The sequence below is a fragment of the Penicillium concentricum genome (assembly GCF_028827145.1).
Source record: "Penicillium concentricum strain IBT 3081 chromosome Unknown utg000002l_segment0_segment0, whole genome shotgun sequence".
NCBI classification, from domain to species: Eukaryota; Fungi; Ascomycota; class Eurotiomycetes; order Eurotiales; family Aspergillaceae; genus Penicillium; species Penicillium concentricum.
In genome coordinates this window covers 255,084-274,495 of record NW_026622755.1, presented here as the reverse complement: position 1 = coordinate 274,495, position 19,412 = coordinate 255,084, and the positions used below count along the sequence as shown (strand labels likewise).

Here is a 19,412-nt window from a genome sequence, read left to right as displayed (position 1 = left end):
AGTCAGAGTGCCTGATGTGAATGTCCATATCAACATCTCTGGGCATAACCAGGATCAAAACCAAGTGATATATCATCAAGTCAATTCAAGTCGTATATGCGCCATATATAATATCTACATTCTTTTTGAAACCTATCCACTGCAGTCATGCTGCCATAATGATTATGATTTACTCTTCATCCTCGTCCTCATCCTCATCCTCATCACCATCTTCATCATCATCATCTCCTTCCTCAAACTCAACACCAATATCACCAGTGATATCCCACCGATCACCCTTAGCCGCAGCACTGACATACTTGACGAACTTGAGAGTGCCGCTATCGCGCAGCACAATGCTGAGGCGGTTCCATCCAGCCTGCGTGCTGAATAGAATACCATCATCCTCATCTGCACCCGCAGAACGGTAGATAGCCGGATCGGCCTTGGTCTTCTTCCGACCCAGGACTTGGCCAGCGTTCTCGGCATCCTCCTCATCGTCATCATCCTCATCATCATCACCAGCCATATAGATCTCGTATCCGCCCAGAGCGGGGCCTTCTACAGCCTCGTCGTTTGTCTTCTCCTTTGGCTTGGATGCCTTCGCAGATGAGCCATTGGCTTCTTCGTCCTCGTCCTCATCCTCATCCTCATCATCCTCTTCCTCCTCCTGCTTCTCCCACCCTGTGGTTGGGGTAAGACAGAGTGTGAACTCGAGTCGAGGCTCCTCGCCTTCGTACGCACTAGCAAGAGTATAGTCCGCACCGCGACGGAATCGTCTGGCGAGCAAATTGTGACTAGTGAGGTGGTCCACACCGGTAACAAGCCCGAGCCATTTCCGGAAAGGCTGCGATGGGAACAACACGTTCAACAGCTCCTGAATCGGGTTGTCGGAATCATTTTCACCAGAAGCGTGCTGGTACAGATAACGATGCTTGTGGGGAGGACGGGCAACAGTCCACCCGCGCTGCGCCTGGATCTCATCCGCAGAAGCAGGAAGAGCCTGCCTCTCCTGCTCCTCGATGTAAGCGCTCACGCGCGATCCAAACTTCTCACTCAGGAACCGCTCAAGGCTGAGCGAGGACTCGGCTGAGAACGCGTCCGACATCTCCTCAGCGATATCGGGCGTCAGGTACGAAGGTGCAATGTACTGAAGCAGGAAGGCTAGATCGCTTTCTGTGAACTCGCCCTCGGTCTGCTCTTCAACTTTGCCCTTACCCTTGCCCTCGACTTCGGGCTCCTCCCAGGACACTGGCTGCGGCTGTGGCAGGTCGTAGATATCGCCGCGGCCCTGCAGCTGCGCGAGACTGCTGCGCTCAGCGAGCTTCTCTTCCAGTCCTTCTTCGTATCCGTCTTCGCCTTCTTGCGGGATGTGGAACCAACCGCTGATCGCCATGCGCACGCGCTTCTTGGCCTTGTCTTCGTCGTCGCGTGGGTGGTACACTTCCTCAACATCGTGGAAGCTCTCGCCCGGTTGGACGGTGAAGAAGCTCAGCTGGTTGAAGGCGGGAGGGATGGAGAGGCTGTAGTCTGGGCTGGGGATCTTGACGTCCTCGCCTTTGGCGTCCTTCTCGGTGGTTGTTGGGAACAGGCGCAAGGCACCACCCCACTCGGGTTTCCAGGGTGTGTCGGGGTCGGTCAGGTAGAGGATGTAGCTGAGGCGGCGGCTGCCGATGACATCGTCGTGGCACAAGAGGTGGCAGCCCTCGGTGTAGACGTTAATGGCCATGTCGGTCTTTTGCCCGCTGAGCTTGCCGGAGCCAGTTACGGAGGATAGGTACTCGCGGAACCGTGCTGAGTACATTGCGTCGCGCAGCTTCAGCACTGACGGCAACTTCGAGAGGGACGAGTCATCCAGTCCATCGAGGTTGGCGAGATCGCCAGACTGGAAGATCTTGTAAATGTCTGTTTCCTTCTCGGTGAAGGAGACCTGTGTTTCGATCTCATTGCGGACAGAGCGGAGGAGAGAGGGCTCGATCAGAGGGTGAATGACGCCGTGAAGGTAGCTAGAGATTCAGAAATGTCAGTCTTTTGCCATTGGACTATTTCCATATGTATACGTACGGAGAAGACTTGGCGTATTCGCTGGTGTACTTCTGCTGCTCCGCGGTGTCGAATAGGCCGTCGCGGAAGCGGGCAGCAGCCTCCTCGCTAGAGAGGGCCCGCTTCTTGGATTGAGGCATGGTATTGCCGTCGAGGGAGGCCCTTGCGTCTGTCTTGCGCTTCATTTTGAGGTTTGTAGAGGAATGGATTCAACAGAGTGGTCTGATGTTTCATAGATTTTTCCGGGCGGTGAGGGCGCACGATGAGGCGGTCAACTGTGTTTGCTTCTCCAGTAAGAGATAGAAGATCACAGTGAACTAAAATTTACTATAGTTAATTTACCTCTAGTTAGTTTACCTCTAATTTACCTCAAACATCTAGTTTATTGTATATTTTGCATTCTGTAGTTTAAATCTCAATCAATATTGAGTTTCAAACACCTATATTCTAGGATGGTTGGAATCCTTTCGTAGATCAGTGGTGCCTAGCCGATGCCCTCGCCTTTATCCGATGGCAAACTAATTACTGCATGTCAGTCTTTTCTTTTATCTTTGAGATCTGAAATATGAAAAATCCCTTCATAACGCAGTTTTTGTTTTGATCCCTCACACATGTGATTGCGGCAAATTCAGGCACCGCTGTCGTCATAACCCTTATCACCGCAACCTCGATTGTCCCCCCACTTAGCTCCAACTTGATCTTCAACTTTGTCGAATCTCATCATGCAGCAACAAGGGGATCAACCCTCAATCATAGAGCCGGGAACTCCACCTCGCCCACCTTATTCCCCGGTGACACCCGTGTTTGCCCATCTCGCGCCTGTCGCCTCCAATGAGCCATCAATCGTACCGCCACCTGCATCTCCATCTCCCACATCACACCTCCCTCCACAGGCATATACCAACTATTCACACCCCCCACCTCCTCCTCCCAATCCACCCGTCTTCAAACCTCGACCGCCCCCTGTCCCTATATCCGAGAGCGAGAATCCAGATGCCATCGCGCTCCGTTCCGCCATTTCAATCCTGCAAATGCAGAAGCAGCAAAGTTTGCGCGACATCCAGGCTTTGGATCGCATGAAAGAAGCCGCTTCCGCTGATCCAGAGGGGTTTGCGCACGAGCTGGCAGCAGGTCGGTTGAAGACCGAGGACCATGGTGCTGTGATCCAGTTCTCCGAGGACGATGCGGGGGACGATGAAGATAATGAAGAAGGATCAAAACGCACGAATCCAGACGGCTCGCCGGCTTCGAATTTCGGCCATATCCCCGTTCCGCAGAATATCGTCCGTATGCCCCCAATCAACTGGGCCAAGTACCAGGTAGTTGGAGAACCGCTTGATCGCATGCACGAGGAGCAATTACATCGACCAAGCTCTGGGGAGCCGGGACGAGGGCGCGCGCCGGAGCATGTCTTGGCGTCGCCGTATCGGCCGTTGGTAGACCAGTTAGAAGGACCACCGAGACTCGGCCGTCCCAGCAAGGCGAAAAAGACTTGAGCCCGAAAAGGGGTTTTGGTTATTATGGGATTATGGACTTTTACGAAGTTATGTACTTTACAATTTATGAACAGAGCTGGACTTGTGTTTCCTTGACTATCTACTACTATTGTTTCTTGGGTTGTTTGGCTGTGTTTTGCGCACTGTACTGATAAAAAAAAGACAGAAAGGAAAGATACATCATTTTCTATATACTGAAAGTTATTCGTTATCACTCATCCATTGTCCATGGAACTGAGACTTCTTTTTTAGGCCCCGGTGCAGAGTCCTTTGGAACAAAAGCGTCAATACACACATGCAGTAAACTATGCTACGAGTATGTTTTGGCAATACAACATCAATCTCAGTTCCATACCCGTTTGCTCCTAAGCTAATCTTATAGAAGATGGGAAAAGCGAGATGAATAAACTTTCAAGGCTCTCCAGGACTATATTATGAAATGAGAGGGAAGGTATTTGTTCAAGCTTGGAGCTGACTGTTTGATATGCATATGTAGCAAAAAGTCGCAGAATACCGGAGCCACCGTGCCAATATATGCAATATGTCTGGGACTCATCATGTGCCACAAGGAAGATCTGGGCTTCAGCCTGTTGATAGACACAGAAGAAATAGAACAATATGACTTATCTCATTCTAAGATGCTTCCGTAAATCTTCAGGCAAATCACACGGAGTCTCTTCAGGTACACAATACCTAGCAGCATCAACATTCCCATCCTTAAGATACCCATCAATCTGCCTCATAGTAGCAGTCACATCAGTAATGGAAACAATCCACTCATCAATATATCTCCCAACAGCCTCCCCACTCAACCCAATCTGAATACTCCGATAATCCAAAGACTGCATTGAAATATTTCGCTCGGGATCCCACTGGACGCGGACTGGACTGGCACGCAGTTTCTTCTGCCACTCCTCCTGACTAGTCTCCTCCCCAGGCGTATAGTGACTCAAGCAGGAATGGTGCAACGCCCATTCGAATCCCTCGCGGGTAATCTCTATCGCCAGGACACGCTCCTGTCGGACCTTTGTTGCCCAGCCTGAACGGTACGCCATCCATAGGAAGGAGGGTTTAATCCAGGTCATTCTCTCCCGTGAAAATGGAGGGACGAATGTTTGGGCTTTGATTGCTGGCCCGGCTATCTCCGGGGAATATGCTTGGTACACTGTGATTGTATTTGGGGTTTGTTTGGCTCGGATGGACCTGTAGTTATTTGAGGTCATTGCTGGATATGTGGGCAGTTGGTTTGAAAGGCTGTGGATTTGCGTTATTGAAACGGATAACTGGGAGGGGAGGGGTATATCCGATGATGTAGCGAGATCTTGCAGCAAGTATGGGAAATCGGACTTCGACTTTTCGAATTTTTATAGGAATCTCTTTGCATTTGGAGAAATAAATCAGTAGGTAGTAGGCCCCGTACTCGTACTGACTCACAAAATCAAGCCCACCACACCAAACCCAATCGGGACTCCGCGATGCACGAATAAATCATGTCAGATTTACCACGAGAAGAGTCAGATTAGACTGTTGACCTTCCGTGATAATCTATTGAGGTGTGGGAGAGATATGTGTAAAGTGTTAAAAGTCTCTGGATTCCAATCTATGAGGCAGGGTATTTATCCTGATGGAAATGGCAAACAAACGCTCAGTCTGACAAACAAACATAAAGACAGTCCGAAGACGGTCCGAGGATGGTCCGATTCCCACATAATTCCCTGACTAGAAAGACAAAATAACCCTAGCATAGTAGTCAACAGGACAAAATATCGAGAGCTTGCATGTCTTCTTTGACAAGGTTTCGAAGTCTGTCACCTTCTACAACCACATAGGCTAACTGAGACCATTCCGGAAAAAAAGGCGCAAATATTCCTGAAGAAAGTGCAGCTCAATTTGGAAGTTTCTGGTCTTGACATCGTGTTATGAGCTTGGATATAGAAACATCATTTGAAATGGGGTGTAGTGCCAAGCCCGGGGTGATCTGCACCCCACATGGCAACTATAAAAGTTTAAATTGGAGCGCTGCGAGAGATGCAATAATGGAGACCACTCTCTAGATTTGTAAATGGTCTGAACCCACTAACCCTGTACTCTGTCTAATGATCTCTCTGCAACCTCATCAGGAATGGCTTCGAATCGAGATGTCATTGTTAGGTGTCTGAAGAAAAAATGAGATAGTGCTTTCTACCCACTCCAAAAGAAATAAGACAAGGCGAACGCCAGATCATGCGTCTAGTCTATAGCGCGCGATGATCTCATGGTCCTCTTTAGGTGACGGAGACGAACCCTTCTTTGTCTTTCTTCCTGGCGTTCTAAGCCGCACTGGAAGTTAGAAGAGGTTTGTCTCTTACTTCAAGTAGAAGCTTCGTGCACTATCATTTGAAATCGTCCTTGGTAAAATTTGTCGGAATCTTGTCTTTAGAGTTTTCGTAAAAGTGTTCTACAGATATGAATTCGTCGGGGCATTCGTTAAGCATCTCAAATAGCGCGCTGAATGGATGAGGTTCGACTTTGCACCTAGCGTCGTCGGTATTTGTTTCGGGCTCTGAAATGTCCGAGATTTTGGTTTGGTCGAAGAGGGACGCATCCAAGGTCTGGTCAGAGGACAGCCTCCCAACAACCCCGGACTCTACATGCCATTGGGTATTTCCCCTGCGTCGCTGTTTGGCGCTAGGTGCATCGGGCTTACATGTGGCAAGGATGTAGTTTTCCGCAGCAGCATTAATAGGTGGGTGTTCGATGTGGACCTAGATTACCTAAGTCGGTAAAGGTTCGGAGAGGCATGGCCTAGAACAAGCATCTTACATTCGAGGATCTGGGTGGCGGAGCGATCTTTGATTTCAAGATGCTCTCGCCGAGGGAAATTTCAGGACTGGTGGTAGCTGGTGTGGTGGAAGCAGCGTGCTCACCACGGTGGGGACGATCTCCATTTTGTTGGAAGTAGACATATCAGATGGGGTGGGTTAAAGTGAAGATGAGAGGAAGAAAAGAAAGGATAGAAGAGAAAGAGAAAGGGAGGGGAAAGTAGTGATAGTATGTGAGTAGTGGAGGAGGATCTCTTCCACCTGCGTTAGCTCCGGCAAACCCAGAGCTATCTCATCCGGGTGCATGTTATTCAGCGCACTGAATAGCTCCACATCCTGATCTCTGTCGACCATTCGGCAGTGGTCACAAACCCCATTGATAAGCTCCATGTTGAACGATCGCTGACGACAACGGGAACAGGTCTCTGTCGAGTACGTTTGTAGGTGGGCATGGAACGCCTCGATCAAGGCCCACTCTTGATCAGAGACGGCGGGATCGGACGGCCGAGATTCAGCGGCTGGGAATGTCGGAGGGATGTGAACTTCGGGTTCGGCGGGGGCCTGAGGAACTGGTTGTTCTGGAGCGGAGGAAGGCTCGAACTCCCTACAAACTTAGGAATGCTTTCGAATTAAAATATCATCATTAAGAGTAGAGACCGCGAAACAGAATCAAGATCCCCAGTCATTTCAGGAAGAAAAACAAGGCGAGACAAGCGTAACATTGTAAGCCAAGTCTCCAGTGAGGGACGATCTCACCATCCTACTCACCAAAAAAAGACCAAGGTCAAACATCTCGCTCAATGGCAGGGGCACCACGCCTCCATGTGGTTCTGGCAGACTCGTAAAACTCGTCGTAGGAGCTCGGCATGTGATCGAGGAATACCCCTTGCTTCTCCTAGAACGATAGCGCAAGATATTCGTGAGGCATGCGTGCTCTGGCTTCCTGGTAGCTCCGGCCGTATGCGAGCATGGTCAGTGAAACCACGCACACTAGAACATATCATATTCTCACATTAGTAACGCTGTGAACCTCCATCCGCCAGGCATGTCTGTGCTCGGTGACTGCGGCGATGGAGTCACAAACAAGTGAACGCATAAGGATACCAGTGGCGTGAAGCTGTTCGGCATAGACTGGGGAGTTCATGGCCCAAGGATACGCTTCCCAATAACCTTATCATGGCCTCACATTGCCTCCCAGCACCGAGCATAGGCCTTTAAGGTACACTTTATGTTGGCCTCATCATTAAAAATTAGGTGTATCTAGGGTACGGTCGATGCATTCCCTCTTCAAACCCCCGAACTCCACGACGCGCTCGGTGTTTGGCCCAACCCGCTCTTTGGCTCTAGGGTTCCTTGGCTTACATGCCGAGAGGATATGACTTCCACCAGCCGCTTTAACGGGCGGCTGGTTGAGGTGAGTCCATCTAGATTACTAGAGTCAGTAAAAATCTAGGGAGAGATAGTGTGGAAGTAGTATCTTACACTCGGAGCGCCAGGCGGAGCAGCGGTCTTCAGGGTCAAGATGCCCTCGCCTAGGGAAATTGGAGCACTTGTGGTGGCTGCTGGGATGGCAGCAGTGTGACCACCACGCTGGGGAATGTTGTCCATTTTGGTTGTAAAGAAATGTTTCGTAGGTTGGGGGAGCCAATTTTAAGATGCGAGGAAGGAAAGAAAGGAAAGGAACAGAAATCCTTATTTATATAGGATGATTGTGATTTGTGTATGAGTATTGGAGCAAGGGCTGGAGGAAGGCTCACTCTAAGCGAGACAAGTCCGTTGTTCTAGTAGGCCGAGGGCTTCTTGCCTGTCTTCTAGGAAGAGGATCTCGGCATTTTGAAAGCTATGACAATGTCAAGTAATGCTGAGAATGACCTGAAAACCTTTGAAATGTTGATCGCGAGGGACGGAATTGTTATGAAAAACGTCCGATGTAGCATATGATGAAAAGCAGTTGACGATGTCGCCTGTCTTAACCACATTCTCAATGGCATTGCCCATTGATTTCTCTCAAACAAAAGGAGCGATGCTCATACTTATACTAACAAGGACACCCAAGACTTCAATCGAAGTCCAGAAAGGAACTAAGGTAAGTTCACTTCCTAGTTGCATTGAATTTATATATATAGATCAGTCAAGATATATTCATCCATAGGAAGTTTAGAAGATATTGTAGTTGAAATTATAAGAAACAGAGTTGCCTTCCTAGTAGCCCCATTGTCAATCCACGATGTGAAGAGCTTGTGATATTGCTCTCGTGGCTACTGGCAAATGGGAGGAAGAGGAAGAGAATGAATTATTGTTATTCAATCTACGAAAAAGCAGGGTAGTTATACCCTGATGTCTGGCAAACAATTCGCTCGTCTGGAAGCAAACAATGGGAGATGGGATCATCCAACAATTGCATTGCCATATCCGACAAGCTGGTTAATTCACAAGTGAGGCAAGACAAATCTCAGGTTATCGTGAAGTGATTATAGTAGAACAATTTGTGCTGTCAATCCGGCAGGATCCGCAGTCCAGATGAACATCAATAATCAGATGATATGCATTTAACTGTGATAGCTCAGGGCATGAGCGGTTACAACATGAAATTCGCAAGACGAACTTAAGTACATGGTTTTACTCGTAGCTTCATATTAGCCATGTAGTACCACGTTCCAAATCAAACTGAAAAGCCACTGGTCTAGTTAAAAGGTTGAACTAACGCTAGATATATGTACACTACACTTAGTATGATATCAACATAGGAATCTGAGAATCTCTACATTCCACCCACTCAAAGCTTCGCTTTCCCATTCTGCTCAAATTGTTGTACATCCTCCAACCCTCTTTTCTGAACAGCTTGATTCTTATCTTCAACCTTCTCCCGCCACTGCAAGTTTCCAGCATGGTCATCCAAGCCGTTCAAGACACGGGAGTACATCTCCTCTTTCATAGTACCGTAGATACCAGTGGCGGCTTTAGTCTGGAGCTTGCGTGTCTGGATCAGGGCAAGGGCTTCCTCGGCTCCACCAACGGCATCAACGATGCCAGCCTCGAGGGCATTGCGTCCACCAAAGCGATGAGCTTCCAGAACCACATTTCGGAAAGTGACTGGTGTCAGCTTCTCGCGGAATATAGACATCATGGGCGTCTGAAGCGGGACGCCAAATTCCAGCTCGTTGACACAGAGGAAACCACGGTCAGGGTTCATGATTCTGTAGTCATGATACATGGCGAACATGAAGCCGCCAGCAAAAGCGTGTCCATTTAATAGACACACGGTTGGCATGGGGTATCTAAAGTGGAAATTAGTGTTTTGTTCGGAATTATGCATGACGCACTGTGTCCTCAAACTGAGGATGCGACACAAGAACAAAACATACGTCAAAAGGCGCCGGAACAATCGCCACAGCCAGTTTTCAAGGAACCCTTCGGTTTTCGCGACAAGATCGAGATCAAGCCCATTGCTGTAGAACTTCGCAATTCCACTAGTAGTGACTACGACGCCCTTGGGGTAGCGGTGCTCAATAATGTCCAGGGCGAGCAGCATAGCATCAATAAATATGGGTGTCAGTCGGTTGTCCGGGGGTGAAATAAAAGTGAGCACATAGATGGTCTCATGCTCTTTCGCTGTGCTAGGGTTTGTGCAGACGATCGAGCCTCCAGTGGAGCTGATCGGTACGGTGAAAAGAGTCGTCATGATGGGAATGTTTGAAAAAAGGAAGTTGTTGAGGAAACACGATATCTTGTTCAAATATGATCGGCTCTCTCTCGGGTCCACGGGTAGGATTGTTTTGAATACTAATCAGACCTCGGCGTCATCACATGCTCGTCCCGACGACCTCGTCACGTGATAATCGATGCCATTGTATTGGTCGTAAGGAACATTGAAAAAAAAGTGCATCGATTAATAGCTAAAGTTTTTAATGAAGAAGAGAGAGTTATGCTAGCCCAAATACAAACCCATCAAGCTCATGGTACGCCGTTTCCACATTGTCATTGACAATGATCTTATCCTTGCTCTGAGAGTCGGCATATTCAACTTCGACTTTAGCTCGTGCAAGCCTCATTTGAATATCCTCCTCGTTCTCGGTTCCCCGGCCTCTAATACGCGCCTCGAGAGCTTCAGAGTTCGGTGGTTTGATGAAAACATACCGTGCATCTATGCTGGGGTTTGCCTTCATCTGCTTAACACCCTCTACCTTGATATCGAGTAACACAACTAATCCTTTGCTAGCCTGATCATTAATAGTTTATTTGCTCGTGCCGTAGGATTTCCCACTAAAACATGTGCGTTCCACGAGAGCATCTCGGGAGACAAGAGAGGAAAACTCCGAGGGGGAGACGAAGAAGTAAGCGACGCATCAATTTCGCCCGGCCATGAATTTCGCGTCGTGTGGGAAACAGTGAGGCCAAATGTATTAGGGTGTGCATTTAAAACTTTTTTGGATCAGTGTCCCTTTGCCGACGCCCGAAGGTCCGGAGATGACGATATGTCGGAGATCTTGGGGTGCTGCCGGTGATGTTAGTTTGATCCACAGATCGTTGAAACATTTTCAAGACGTACGCGAGACCATTCTTCCTGACAGAAATCTGGGGTTGACAATGGTCTCAGTGGCACAGTAGTTTTCGAAATCAGCTCGCCATAGTCCTGATTCGGAGAAAATAATTCCGACGCTAAGCCGGGTTACCTCACCGCCTAATACTTCTAGCAGAACTGTAGAGAGATTCAGAGATTCAATCTCATCTATTTGGTCTTGAAGAAATTGCCGATTGGAGGCCTCCATCTTGATGCGAAGTACTTTCACCGCCAGGCGTATATTTTCATATCCTTGTCGGCGGATGGCTGTGTGGTCTCCATCCTCTAGTGTTAGAGGTAGGAACAGACCTAGATATGGTAGTAGACCAGGGGAAGAGCAGGAATTCGAGGAGTTGAAATGGAGAAGAGGCTCATCACCAGTTTCCAGCACTGGCCAGGGGGCAAGCGGAGTGGGCCCCGTCTTTCTGTATTAGAACTAGCTTGGGTCCGATCATTGCTTAGGAGTTAAGTAGTATGAGCGTGGTATAACTGATTTCGAAAACTACTGTAACAGACGTACAATCTTTTGATTCCATGGTCAAAGGACTTTCAGGGCAAATACCTTGGACCATGTGAGATCCATGTATTTTCCTTCATTTCTGACGCTTACGTGGTGGTACACTATGCATAGAAAGAGAAGCAATGTGATCAACAGAAAAATTTACAATAATAGAGATCAATTACTGCCATCCATTTATCTTGCTTCATAAAGACAAAACAGGCAAAAAGAGGTCTGAAAAACACTGCCTAAGCAACAAACCAGTTCGATGCAGTGTTCAGTGCAATAATATATTCCCTACTTCATCTTGACACCAGACCAGGTACATGGCACCGGTAAACCAAGGCTTTAACACCAACGTTCGCATACGATAGCTTATTTGCACTATATTACTTTTTTTAGCCATCTCATATCATGTTTGGCATATGAGTTCCCGGAGAAAGAGCAGGTATAGACTTACCACAAATCCTGGACCATACCCGGGGCACGTTCCCGTGCAACACAGGTGCGAGCCGCCGTCGCAGAGTTGACCCTTCTGGGAACACCCTTCTAAATTCTGGCCCGGCGCTGCCGCTGCAAGGGCACCTAGTGCAAGTAGAATGGCAAACAGCTTCATATTGGAGGGATTGACTTGTAAAGTCTTGTTTGAATGTATTTGAGAGGGTTGAAAAGGCAGCGAAGAATGAATTTATGGATGCACTGCTGAGATATATAGTCCACAGCCATTGCGGACATCGAGCTTTATATATAGCCGGCGCCGTCTTAGCTACCTAACAGCTCTTGCTCCCTACAAGTCAGTCGGTCAAGATAGTCCAATACATTATCTCCGCCCCCTTACTCCGTTTCCAATAAAAACTAGGGTTACATGCATTGCGGATGGGGCGGGACACGGGGGATCGACGCGGCTGGCTGCTCCAGCTGAAAAGTGCGGAGAAACAACTAAGAATAAAACAATTTCGAAATGCACGACTCAATGCGACCCGTGCAATCGACAGTGTAGTTGCCTGTTCCCTCGATGACTGCGTCGACAATGACGATTACATCCCCATCAAGAACCTATCCCTGCTACACCGTAATGGTAACCCGATGCTACGTAAGATGAGCAGGCAGTGCAGCTTTTTAAATAGAATGAATATTATCGTACACCTCTCCATTAGATCCTAGTTCTTGGCTTTGACATACCAGATAATGCGACTATCCGAACAAATCAGTGTGCTGTAGTTGGCAGCGACTTAATGATTTCGGTATATCTCTTCGAGAGTTCATAAGCGTCATTATTTGCCATTATCAGCTTTTATGCTAGCGATATAGCGCTGTTAAAATTTGTTCATTTTATTTCATTTTAATCGAGCCTCACAATTTTCTGGATCCATTTGCTTCTAGTGCTTGCCTAGCCGTCATCTACTTGCCGATATCCTGACCGAGAATCGATTACCTCGGCAACCCGAATATCGTCCTCTACTTGACTATGATGCATCTAAACCCGGCTTCAACATCGGTGCTTTGTATCGGAAAAGCAAAAGGGGAATTAAGGTGTAAAACGCATTGAGAATATTGATCACGTCAGATTTAACGCTCCTCAACACTGCTCGCATCAATGGCAAATTCAACACCCACTATACAACAAGCTGCCGTGGTGCAAACCCCAGGAGAAAATGCAACCATTGCTCTTCAGAATGATATACCCGTCGCAAATCCCGGACAAAATGAAGTTCTCGTCAAATTAACTTGTACCGGCTTGTGGTAAGCGCCTTTGAAAATGAATTCAACCTCCAAAACTAACTCAATGTCCACCAAAAAAGCCGCTCAGAACTCCGCGCCGTCTTAGCCTGGGGCGCATACAATTCAATCATCGGCCATGAAGGAGTCGGAACCGTAGTGAAAGCAGGACCCGAAGTCTCGGAATCCCTTCTCAGCAAACGCGTCGGCGTCAAATGGCTCTACAGTGCATGCAACGAATGCTCAGTCTGCAAACGAGGATTCCCGAATCATTGTGCACAGCAGCTCAATACAAGTCGCCATGTCCCGGGAACATTGCAGCAGTATGTCATCGCCGATGCACGGTTCCTAACTCTGATCCCGGAGGGAATGGCCGATGAAGTCGCAGCGCCATTACTGTGCGCTGGACTTACGATGGTTGGTGCATTGTCAAGACTTGATAATGAGCTGCAGGCTGGTGATTTTATTGTTATTTCGGGATCTGGAGGGGGTTTGGGCCATATCGGTGTGCAAATTGCGGCGAGGATGAAAAACTTGCGTGTTATTGCTGTTGATAGTGGTGACGATAAGAGAGCGCTGAGCCTGGAGTCTGGGGCGGAGATGTTCTTCGATTACAAGACCGAGGATGTGATTGCTCGAGTGCGTGAGTTCACTGGAGAGGGCGCGCACGCGACAATCGTCGTTCCGGGTACGAAAGAAGCATTGAAGATGGCACCTAACCTGGTGAGAAATATGGGCTTTGTTGTGAATGTTGGTTTGCCGCCGAATGACTTGGACATTCCTTTTTCGGCTACGCTTTGCACAGCGAGAGGTAAGATGACTGATGAATGAGGTCTGGTCAAATCATATACTAATCCTCCGAACGATAGGTCTCACCTTTATAGGGTCGTCTGTGGGTACTGAAGATCAGTTGACTGACTTATTGCAAGCGGCAGCTGCTGGCAAGATAGTTCCAGCGATTGAGATTTTTGATTTCTCGACTGTGCCGACTTTGATAGAGAAATTGGGGAAGGATGGTATTACGGGAAGAGCAGTGGTCACATTACCACAGTAACTTGACATTCCCATAGTACAAATTTAACTGCTGTCAAGCCCCACAGTCTCCAAATCTTACCCGAAGGGTCATAGAAAGTTGGCCGAGGTATGTAGATTATTAAATAGGAGCGGCTGGGCTCGTAATTCACGTTATGATTGGACATTAACTGAAGTTTAATGGATAGACTCGCAGACGTCGCAGATTATTGCTACCCATCAATTCTAGCATATCATCAATTCTCTTGGAATATGCTGTAGAGCAAGAGTCGTCGACAATACTATTGTTGAACATTCTCCGTCCTACTGTCACTCTATGTCCTAAGAGAGAGACCTTCGAAATAATCAAAATCCTTCAGTAGAGGAGAGACAATCGTGTCAAACACGGATTCGTCGAAGTGAGGGTCCTCAAAGCCGTCGCCTTTGCTTCGAGACCAATACAAACACTCATTAACCACATCACCATAGTTTGATCCGCTCTCCCAGTAGACTGTTTTAAGAAGTCTCGCTGCGGTGTTGAAGTGAGAGACTTCCTCAGATGAGTCCCAATCTTCAGGGCAATGAAGTGTGCATATGGCTCTTCCCAGAGATAACTCAATCAAGGCCAATGCGAGCGGGAAGAGAATATTGTTTGAGATCTGACGGCGACTCATGCCTTCGTATACTTCCGAAGTCGACCTATTGAGATATGTCTGAGGTACGCTCAACACTCTCTGTAAAAGGTATGGACGTTCAAACTGTGAATGTTTGGATTCAGGATGATGGATAAATAGAATATCCTGTGTTCTCCATTTCTGTTGGAGCCAGTTCCCATGAAGCTGGAGAACGCTACAAGCGAGAAGGGTGGCCAGATAAAGCCTGTCTCGACGACTCAATTCATCCGAGCTTTGAATTGGGGAATCTGGCAAGGAGGGAGAGCCAATGAGGGTATCTTGTAAGGAACGAAGATGTATTTCGTCTTGTATGCTGTGGATTACGCTCATATAGTATCTGGTATCTTCGGAGGTCTGTTTACCGAAAATGTATCCAATGGAATCGGATTTGACGTGCGGGTCTGCCATATCAACTTCATGAAACGTTGAGCAAAGAGAGGAAATGAGTGCGCCTCGTGGACGAGGTGTTTTGTGAATATCATCCTCGCACTTTGTTTCCAAATCGTTAAAACGAACCTTTGGTTTCCAGGCTGACGGGTGAGGGTTGATGGTGTCATGGGGGGATTCAACACTTTTGTCGGCTTTCACCTTGACCTCGTGCCATCGCCTTCGAGCATTAGACGATAATTTGTTCTTGGGGGACGATAGAATCATGCGGAAAGTCGTGTCCATAGATACATAGTGGGTATCCTTTGCACCATGGAGAGAGGTTGTGTCAAGTTGAAGGCCAATAGAGTGTCCATCTTGACATGAACAATTCCAGCATTGACCTCCTTCTATCATGATACCATAAAGGGACCTCGCATGCCTTCTCTTGTCTCGATATTGCTTCAGGTTTGCCTTCTGTCTGGTCGGGCCCCGTCGAGATTGTTCTCGGTGTTGGGATTGCTCACAGAGAGTCTTCAGAATTTGATTTGTCTTATCGATTTTGTCCAAGATATCATCGTAAACGGCCGCGGAGAATATCTTGCGAAATTTGAGGGTCTTGAAAGATATTGTCGATGCAGCCTGTTAGGATAGAATGTATAAGTTTCTGAACTCCCTCATTATGCGGAATCTCTTACAGTTGAGTAATCTGTGGTCTCTAGTCCGAGTTTGTTGGACAGATCCTCTAAGAGACGACACAATCCATTCACTATCCCGGTGAAAGCAATGTAATCCCGGTCAAGCTTTTCAATCAGTCGGCGTTGAAAAGCTGCATCCTTCCACCCAGAACCTGTCGGGTTTCTGATCAGCTCAGACCTTTGGTCGTGATCATCAACAACCCCTTCAAGTGACAGCTCTAAGGTATTCAGCAATATGGCGTACTGGGCACTCAGCCCAGTAGAGTAGTCCTCCAGTTGCCACTTATATCGTCGAAAGGCTTTGATCTTTTCCAGCCCTCGTGCATAATTATCTAACTGGTTCACTAGCAAAGGAAGAATGGCTAAAGCCACACCGGTGGCCTCAATACCTGTCACCATCGAGATATATGAGCAAAATGAAGGTAATGACTGAGGTGGTAAAGAGCGAAGAATGAAAACAGAAGAGTGAGATCTTTACCCCCCCAGGATTATTACCCCGCAGCTTCACCTATCTCCGTCCTTACCCATATATTTATTTTCTTATTCAACGTGCAATGGATGCCACTATTGCAACGGTACTAAGTCAGTGCTTGAAGGAGTTCACGGAGTCAATCAACTCAGGTGCACTTGCACGATACGAAAATGAAGTCTCTCAACGTCGCTGGTCAGATGAATTGGGCCGACTACGAATCTGGGCTGGTAATATTGGTGCTCATCAGACTGGGCAGTCCTCGCTGGACTACCGGCTCCGAGATGCTTCGCACCTGAAGAATGAGACAATGAAAATTTTGCAGCGAATGGTGCGGGTGTTACAAGACCTAGCCGATGTGATGAATGAAGAAGAGGAAGATCAGCTGGGAATTGACGAAGGGTTCCCTGACACCAGCGATACGGAAATGGACGACCAGAACAATGAGATGACAGACATTCAAGTGTTGTACCAGAGTCTACGGAACATTATCAATCTCCTGTTCCGGATATCCATGGCCATTCGTAGGCCCGCAGACCACGATCGTCTCCTGGGGATAAAGATCAAGAACGCTTCATTCTTTGAACCTTGGGCCCAACAACACGTTTCCCACAAGTTCCCCAACGCCGAGGCCACCATTACTAGCCGCCTAAGCGCTGCTATGGCAAGACAAAAAGCAGTGCTAAAATATTTTGAGCGGCATAAAGCAAAGCTTAGCAAAGGACTAGTTGCCACAGGCGACACCGAGTCCAACTATCTTTCGGAAACAGTGGCCACGGAGATGGCCATGGCGGATGACATGGACCAGCTCCAGTTCTTGGAAACAAATTCCATGTCGGGTATCTCCCAAACTTCATACGCCCCTAGCATGTTTACCGCAAATGAATCGCTGTCTATTCCTAATGCGCCAAAGGAATCCGCGGATAATAGCCCATTTGAATGTCCATATTGTTGTATTGTGATCACAATCAGGAATACAAAAGACTGGGCTCGTCATATCTTCCGAGACTTGATGCCATATGTCTGCTTATCGCCCGAGTGCAGTACCCCATCAAAGCTCTATGGCAGTCGTCGGCAGTGGTATCAGCATATTTGCGAAGCCCACTCTGTACCGGCAGATCCGCAGAGTGTTTTGAATTGTCCTCTGTGCCAGACCGATATCCGACCACCGCTGACGTTTGAGCGGCATGTTGGACATCATATGGAGCAGTTGGCCCTGTTTGTTCTCCCTCGTGAGGATCCAGACCCAGTGGAACAGGCTCAATTGGGAGCATCATCCGAACCTGGGTCCTTGGCAGTTGCGGGAGATACTCGCAATCCTAGTAGTGACTCAGAGGAAGGGGCATCCCAGAATGAGTATGAAGATGCCTCCACTCGTCGGGTGGTAGAGGATTTTGGGGCCGACGAAACTCATGCCAGGAAAAGTACGGTATATCCAGTCTTCGACAATGCTCCGTACCCCCCAAGTAAGATATCACTCGATCGTAGCGACTGGAGCACCCGGTCACGGGAAGAGAGTTCAGGACAGAATTATTTTGAAGGAATTGGGCTGGTGCCTAATGCCGGCAGTCCTCCCTATCCCCAGAAGCTGCTTTTCGAATATTCTCCGACCACTTCCCCAAGCATTGGGAGTGTGACAGTGGCAGGAAGAAGTACTGATCGCGAGTCAAAGCGTCATCATTCTACTCCTCATGGCCGCAGAAGTGATTTAGATATAGACACGTCTGGCGACGATCTTCCTAATTACCTCAGTGGGCATCGTGAGGGGGGTGAGCAGAGTGCTACTATGATGGGGAGTCGGAAAGTGGATGATTCAGACATTCCCTCACTGGATAGTTTGCAGCTTAACCCCTCTTCAAAATATACAAATCGTCAGAAAATGAGTGAGAGCGATAAACATGTGGAAGGCATTGATGCCGGGTCATCGTCTGCCATAAACCCCGAAATACCGGCGAAAGGAATTTTGAAGCCTCAGCAGGGTAATCTTCCAGAGGATCCCGACCCCATCCGAGCAGCAGGAGCACGATGGACAAAAATTGACCAACGACTCGTCAGTCCTGAAGCCTTGAAAGCTGGAAATGAAAGTTTCGAAGAGGTTTCAGAATATGTAGTGGTCCTGCGAGTTCTGACCAAAGAGGAGATTCAAGAGTATGCTATTAAAACGCAAGAAATTCGAGGTATGCTTTGGCTATTCCACCTAGTTTTCTGAAGGACAATTGCTCACAGAAAATACCGCAGATTATCGCCGAAGACACAAAGTCCAGGAGGAACGGCGTCTGCGCATGGATAATATATATAAGTATATCTGCTGTGGGTGCGCAGATGGTCCTAAGTTCTACTACCATCAACCCATATGCGTGGTCTGTAACCACCATGTCTGTGGCAATTGCCAACGTGTAAGTTAGCCGACATGAGCTTAAGCACAGTTATCTAGTAGTCCAAGCATCATTTGAATACCACTATTACGGTTGACTTCCTTCGTGGGTCCGTGTACTCCTCGAGAACTAGCGCTGCCTTTACACGCCACCTCCGACTCCGAGAGCCTTGATCGGAATGAAGTATATGTGGCGTCAATATATCACTTCTTTTCAGTGATCGCTCTCTCCTATAGGTTACCGAAATTCAAGTTTGATGCACTCTAAGAGTGAGAATAAAGCTTGTCATAATAGCGCATCTAGTCAAATGTTATACGTGGAAATGTCGTTCATACCGATTCTATGTTTTCCCGTCAATCCTTCTTATTCTTCCAGTTACAGGACTGATAAAGTAGAGAAATATATATCCAAAAAATTACATGCAAGGCAATATCTGAGAAGTCAAAAGACACTTCAAAAGACATCTCAAAGGTTGCCAAAAAGAACTTGACAAAACGACCTTTGTTTATATACGTGGAACTATCAGGGGGAACCTGAATGTTGAGGAATATATCATCCCGAATACTATGTTAACAAACGAAGATTATCCTGAGGCCAATCAATTCCCTTGGCAAATCTCAAAGCCACAACCTGACTCTTCTCAACTATCAAGGATACTTCACCAGCCATGACTGTGGAAAGGGCTTGGAAACTGTAAGATGAGAGTATTTCGACTCCAGGA

The 19,412-nt window shown here is 47.7% G+C and overlaps 8 protein-coding genes across 8 annotated transcripts; 3 read left to right on the top strand and 5 right to left on the bottom strand.

Annotated features, from left to right (window-relative positions):
* Window positions 1-169: 169 nt before the first annotated feature.
* Window positions 170-2,207, bottom strand: N7517_003666 (oxidative DNA demethylase; the record flags this gene model as incomplete). The annotated part of the gene is made up of 2 exons (XM_056721396.1): window positions 170-1,985; window positions 2,044-2,207. The coding sequence occupies 2 exons, from the start codon at window positions 2,205-2,207 to the stop codon at window positions 170-172; spliced, it is 1,980 nt and encodes a 659-aa protein (XP_056577646.1).
* A 537-nt stretch (window positions 2,208-2,744) lies between these two features.
* On the top strand, window positions 2,745-3,518 carry N7517_003665 (uncharacterized protein; the record flags this gene model as incomplete). Its single annotated transcript, XM_056721395.1, has 1 exon — window positions 2,745-3,518. The coding sequence occupies one exon, from the start codon at window positions 2,745-2,747 to the stop codon at window positions 3,516-3,518; it is 774 nt and encodes a 257-aa protein (XP_056577645.1).
* A 623-nt stretch (window positions 3,519-4,141) lies between these two features.
* N7517_003664 (DUF4291 domain-containing protein) lies at window positions 4,142-4,741 on the bottom strand (the record flags this gene model as incomplete). The annotated part of the gene is made up of 1 exon (XM_056721394.1): window positions 4,142-4,741. The coding sequence occupies one exon, from the start codon at window positions 4,739-4,741 to the stop codon at window positions 4,142-4,144; it is 600 nt and encodes a 199-aa protein (XP_056577644.1).
* A 1,149-nt stretch (window positions 4,742-5,890) lies between these two features.
* Window positions 5,891-7,927, bottom strand: N7517_003663 (uncharacterized protein; the record flags this gene model as incomplete). The annotated part of the gene is made up of 4 exons (XM_056721393.1): window positions 5,891-6,262; window positions 6,321-6,439; window positions 7,589-7,724; window positions 7,802-7,927. The coding sequence occupies 4 exons, from the start codon at window positions 7,925-7,927 to the stop codon at window positions 5,891-5,893; spliced, it is 753 nt and encodes a 250-aa protein (XP_056577643.1).
* A 1,168-nt stretch (window positions 7,928-9,095) lies between these two features.
* Window positions 9,096-10,001, bottom strand: N7517_003662 (enoyl-CoA hydratase/isomerase family protein; the record flags this gene model as incomplete). Its single annotated transcript, XM_056721392.1, has 2 exons — window positions 9,096-9,597; window positions 9,643-10,001. The coding sequence occupies 2 exons, from the start codon at window positions 9,999-10,001 to the stop codon at window positions 9,096-9,098; spliced, it is 861 nt and encodes a 286-aa protein (XP_056577642.1).
* Window positions 10,002-12,976: 2,975 nt separating this feature from the next.
* N7517_003661 (zinc-dependent alcohol dehydrogenase) lies at window positions 12,977-14,152 on the top strand (the record flags this gene model as incomplete). Its single annotated transcript, XM_056721391.1, has 3 exons — window positions 12,977-13,122; window positions 13,182-13,909; window positions 13,968-14,152. The coding sequence occupies 3 exons, from the start codon at window positions 12,977-12,979 to the stop codon at window positions 14,150-14,152; spliced, it is 1,059 nt and encodes a 352-aa protein (XP_056577641.1).
* A 292-nt stretch (window positions 14,153-14,444) lies between these two features.
* N7517_003660 (uncharacterized protein) lies at window positions 14,445-16,246 on the bottom strand (the record flags this gene model as incomplete). Its single annotated transcript, XM_056721390.1, has 2 exons — window positions 14,445-15,791; window positions 15,848-16,246. The coding sequence occupies 2 exons, from the start codon at window positions 16,244-16,246 to the stop codon at window positions 14,445-14,447; spliced, it is 1,746 nt and encodes a 581-aa protein (XP_056577640.1).
* A 155-nt stretch (window positions 16,247-16,401) lies between these two features.
* Window positions 16,402-18,525, top strand: N7517_003659 (uncharacterized protein; the record flags this gene model as incomplete). Its single annotated transcript, XM_056721389.1, has 1 exon — window positions 16,402-18,525. The coding sequence occupies one exon, from the start codon at window positions 16,402-16,404 to the stop codon at window positions 18,523-18,525; it is 2,124 nt and encodes a 707-aa protein (XP_056577639.1).
* Between the last annotated feature and the right edge of the window lie 887 nt (window positions 18,526-19,412).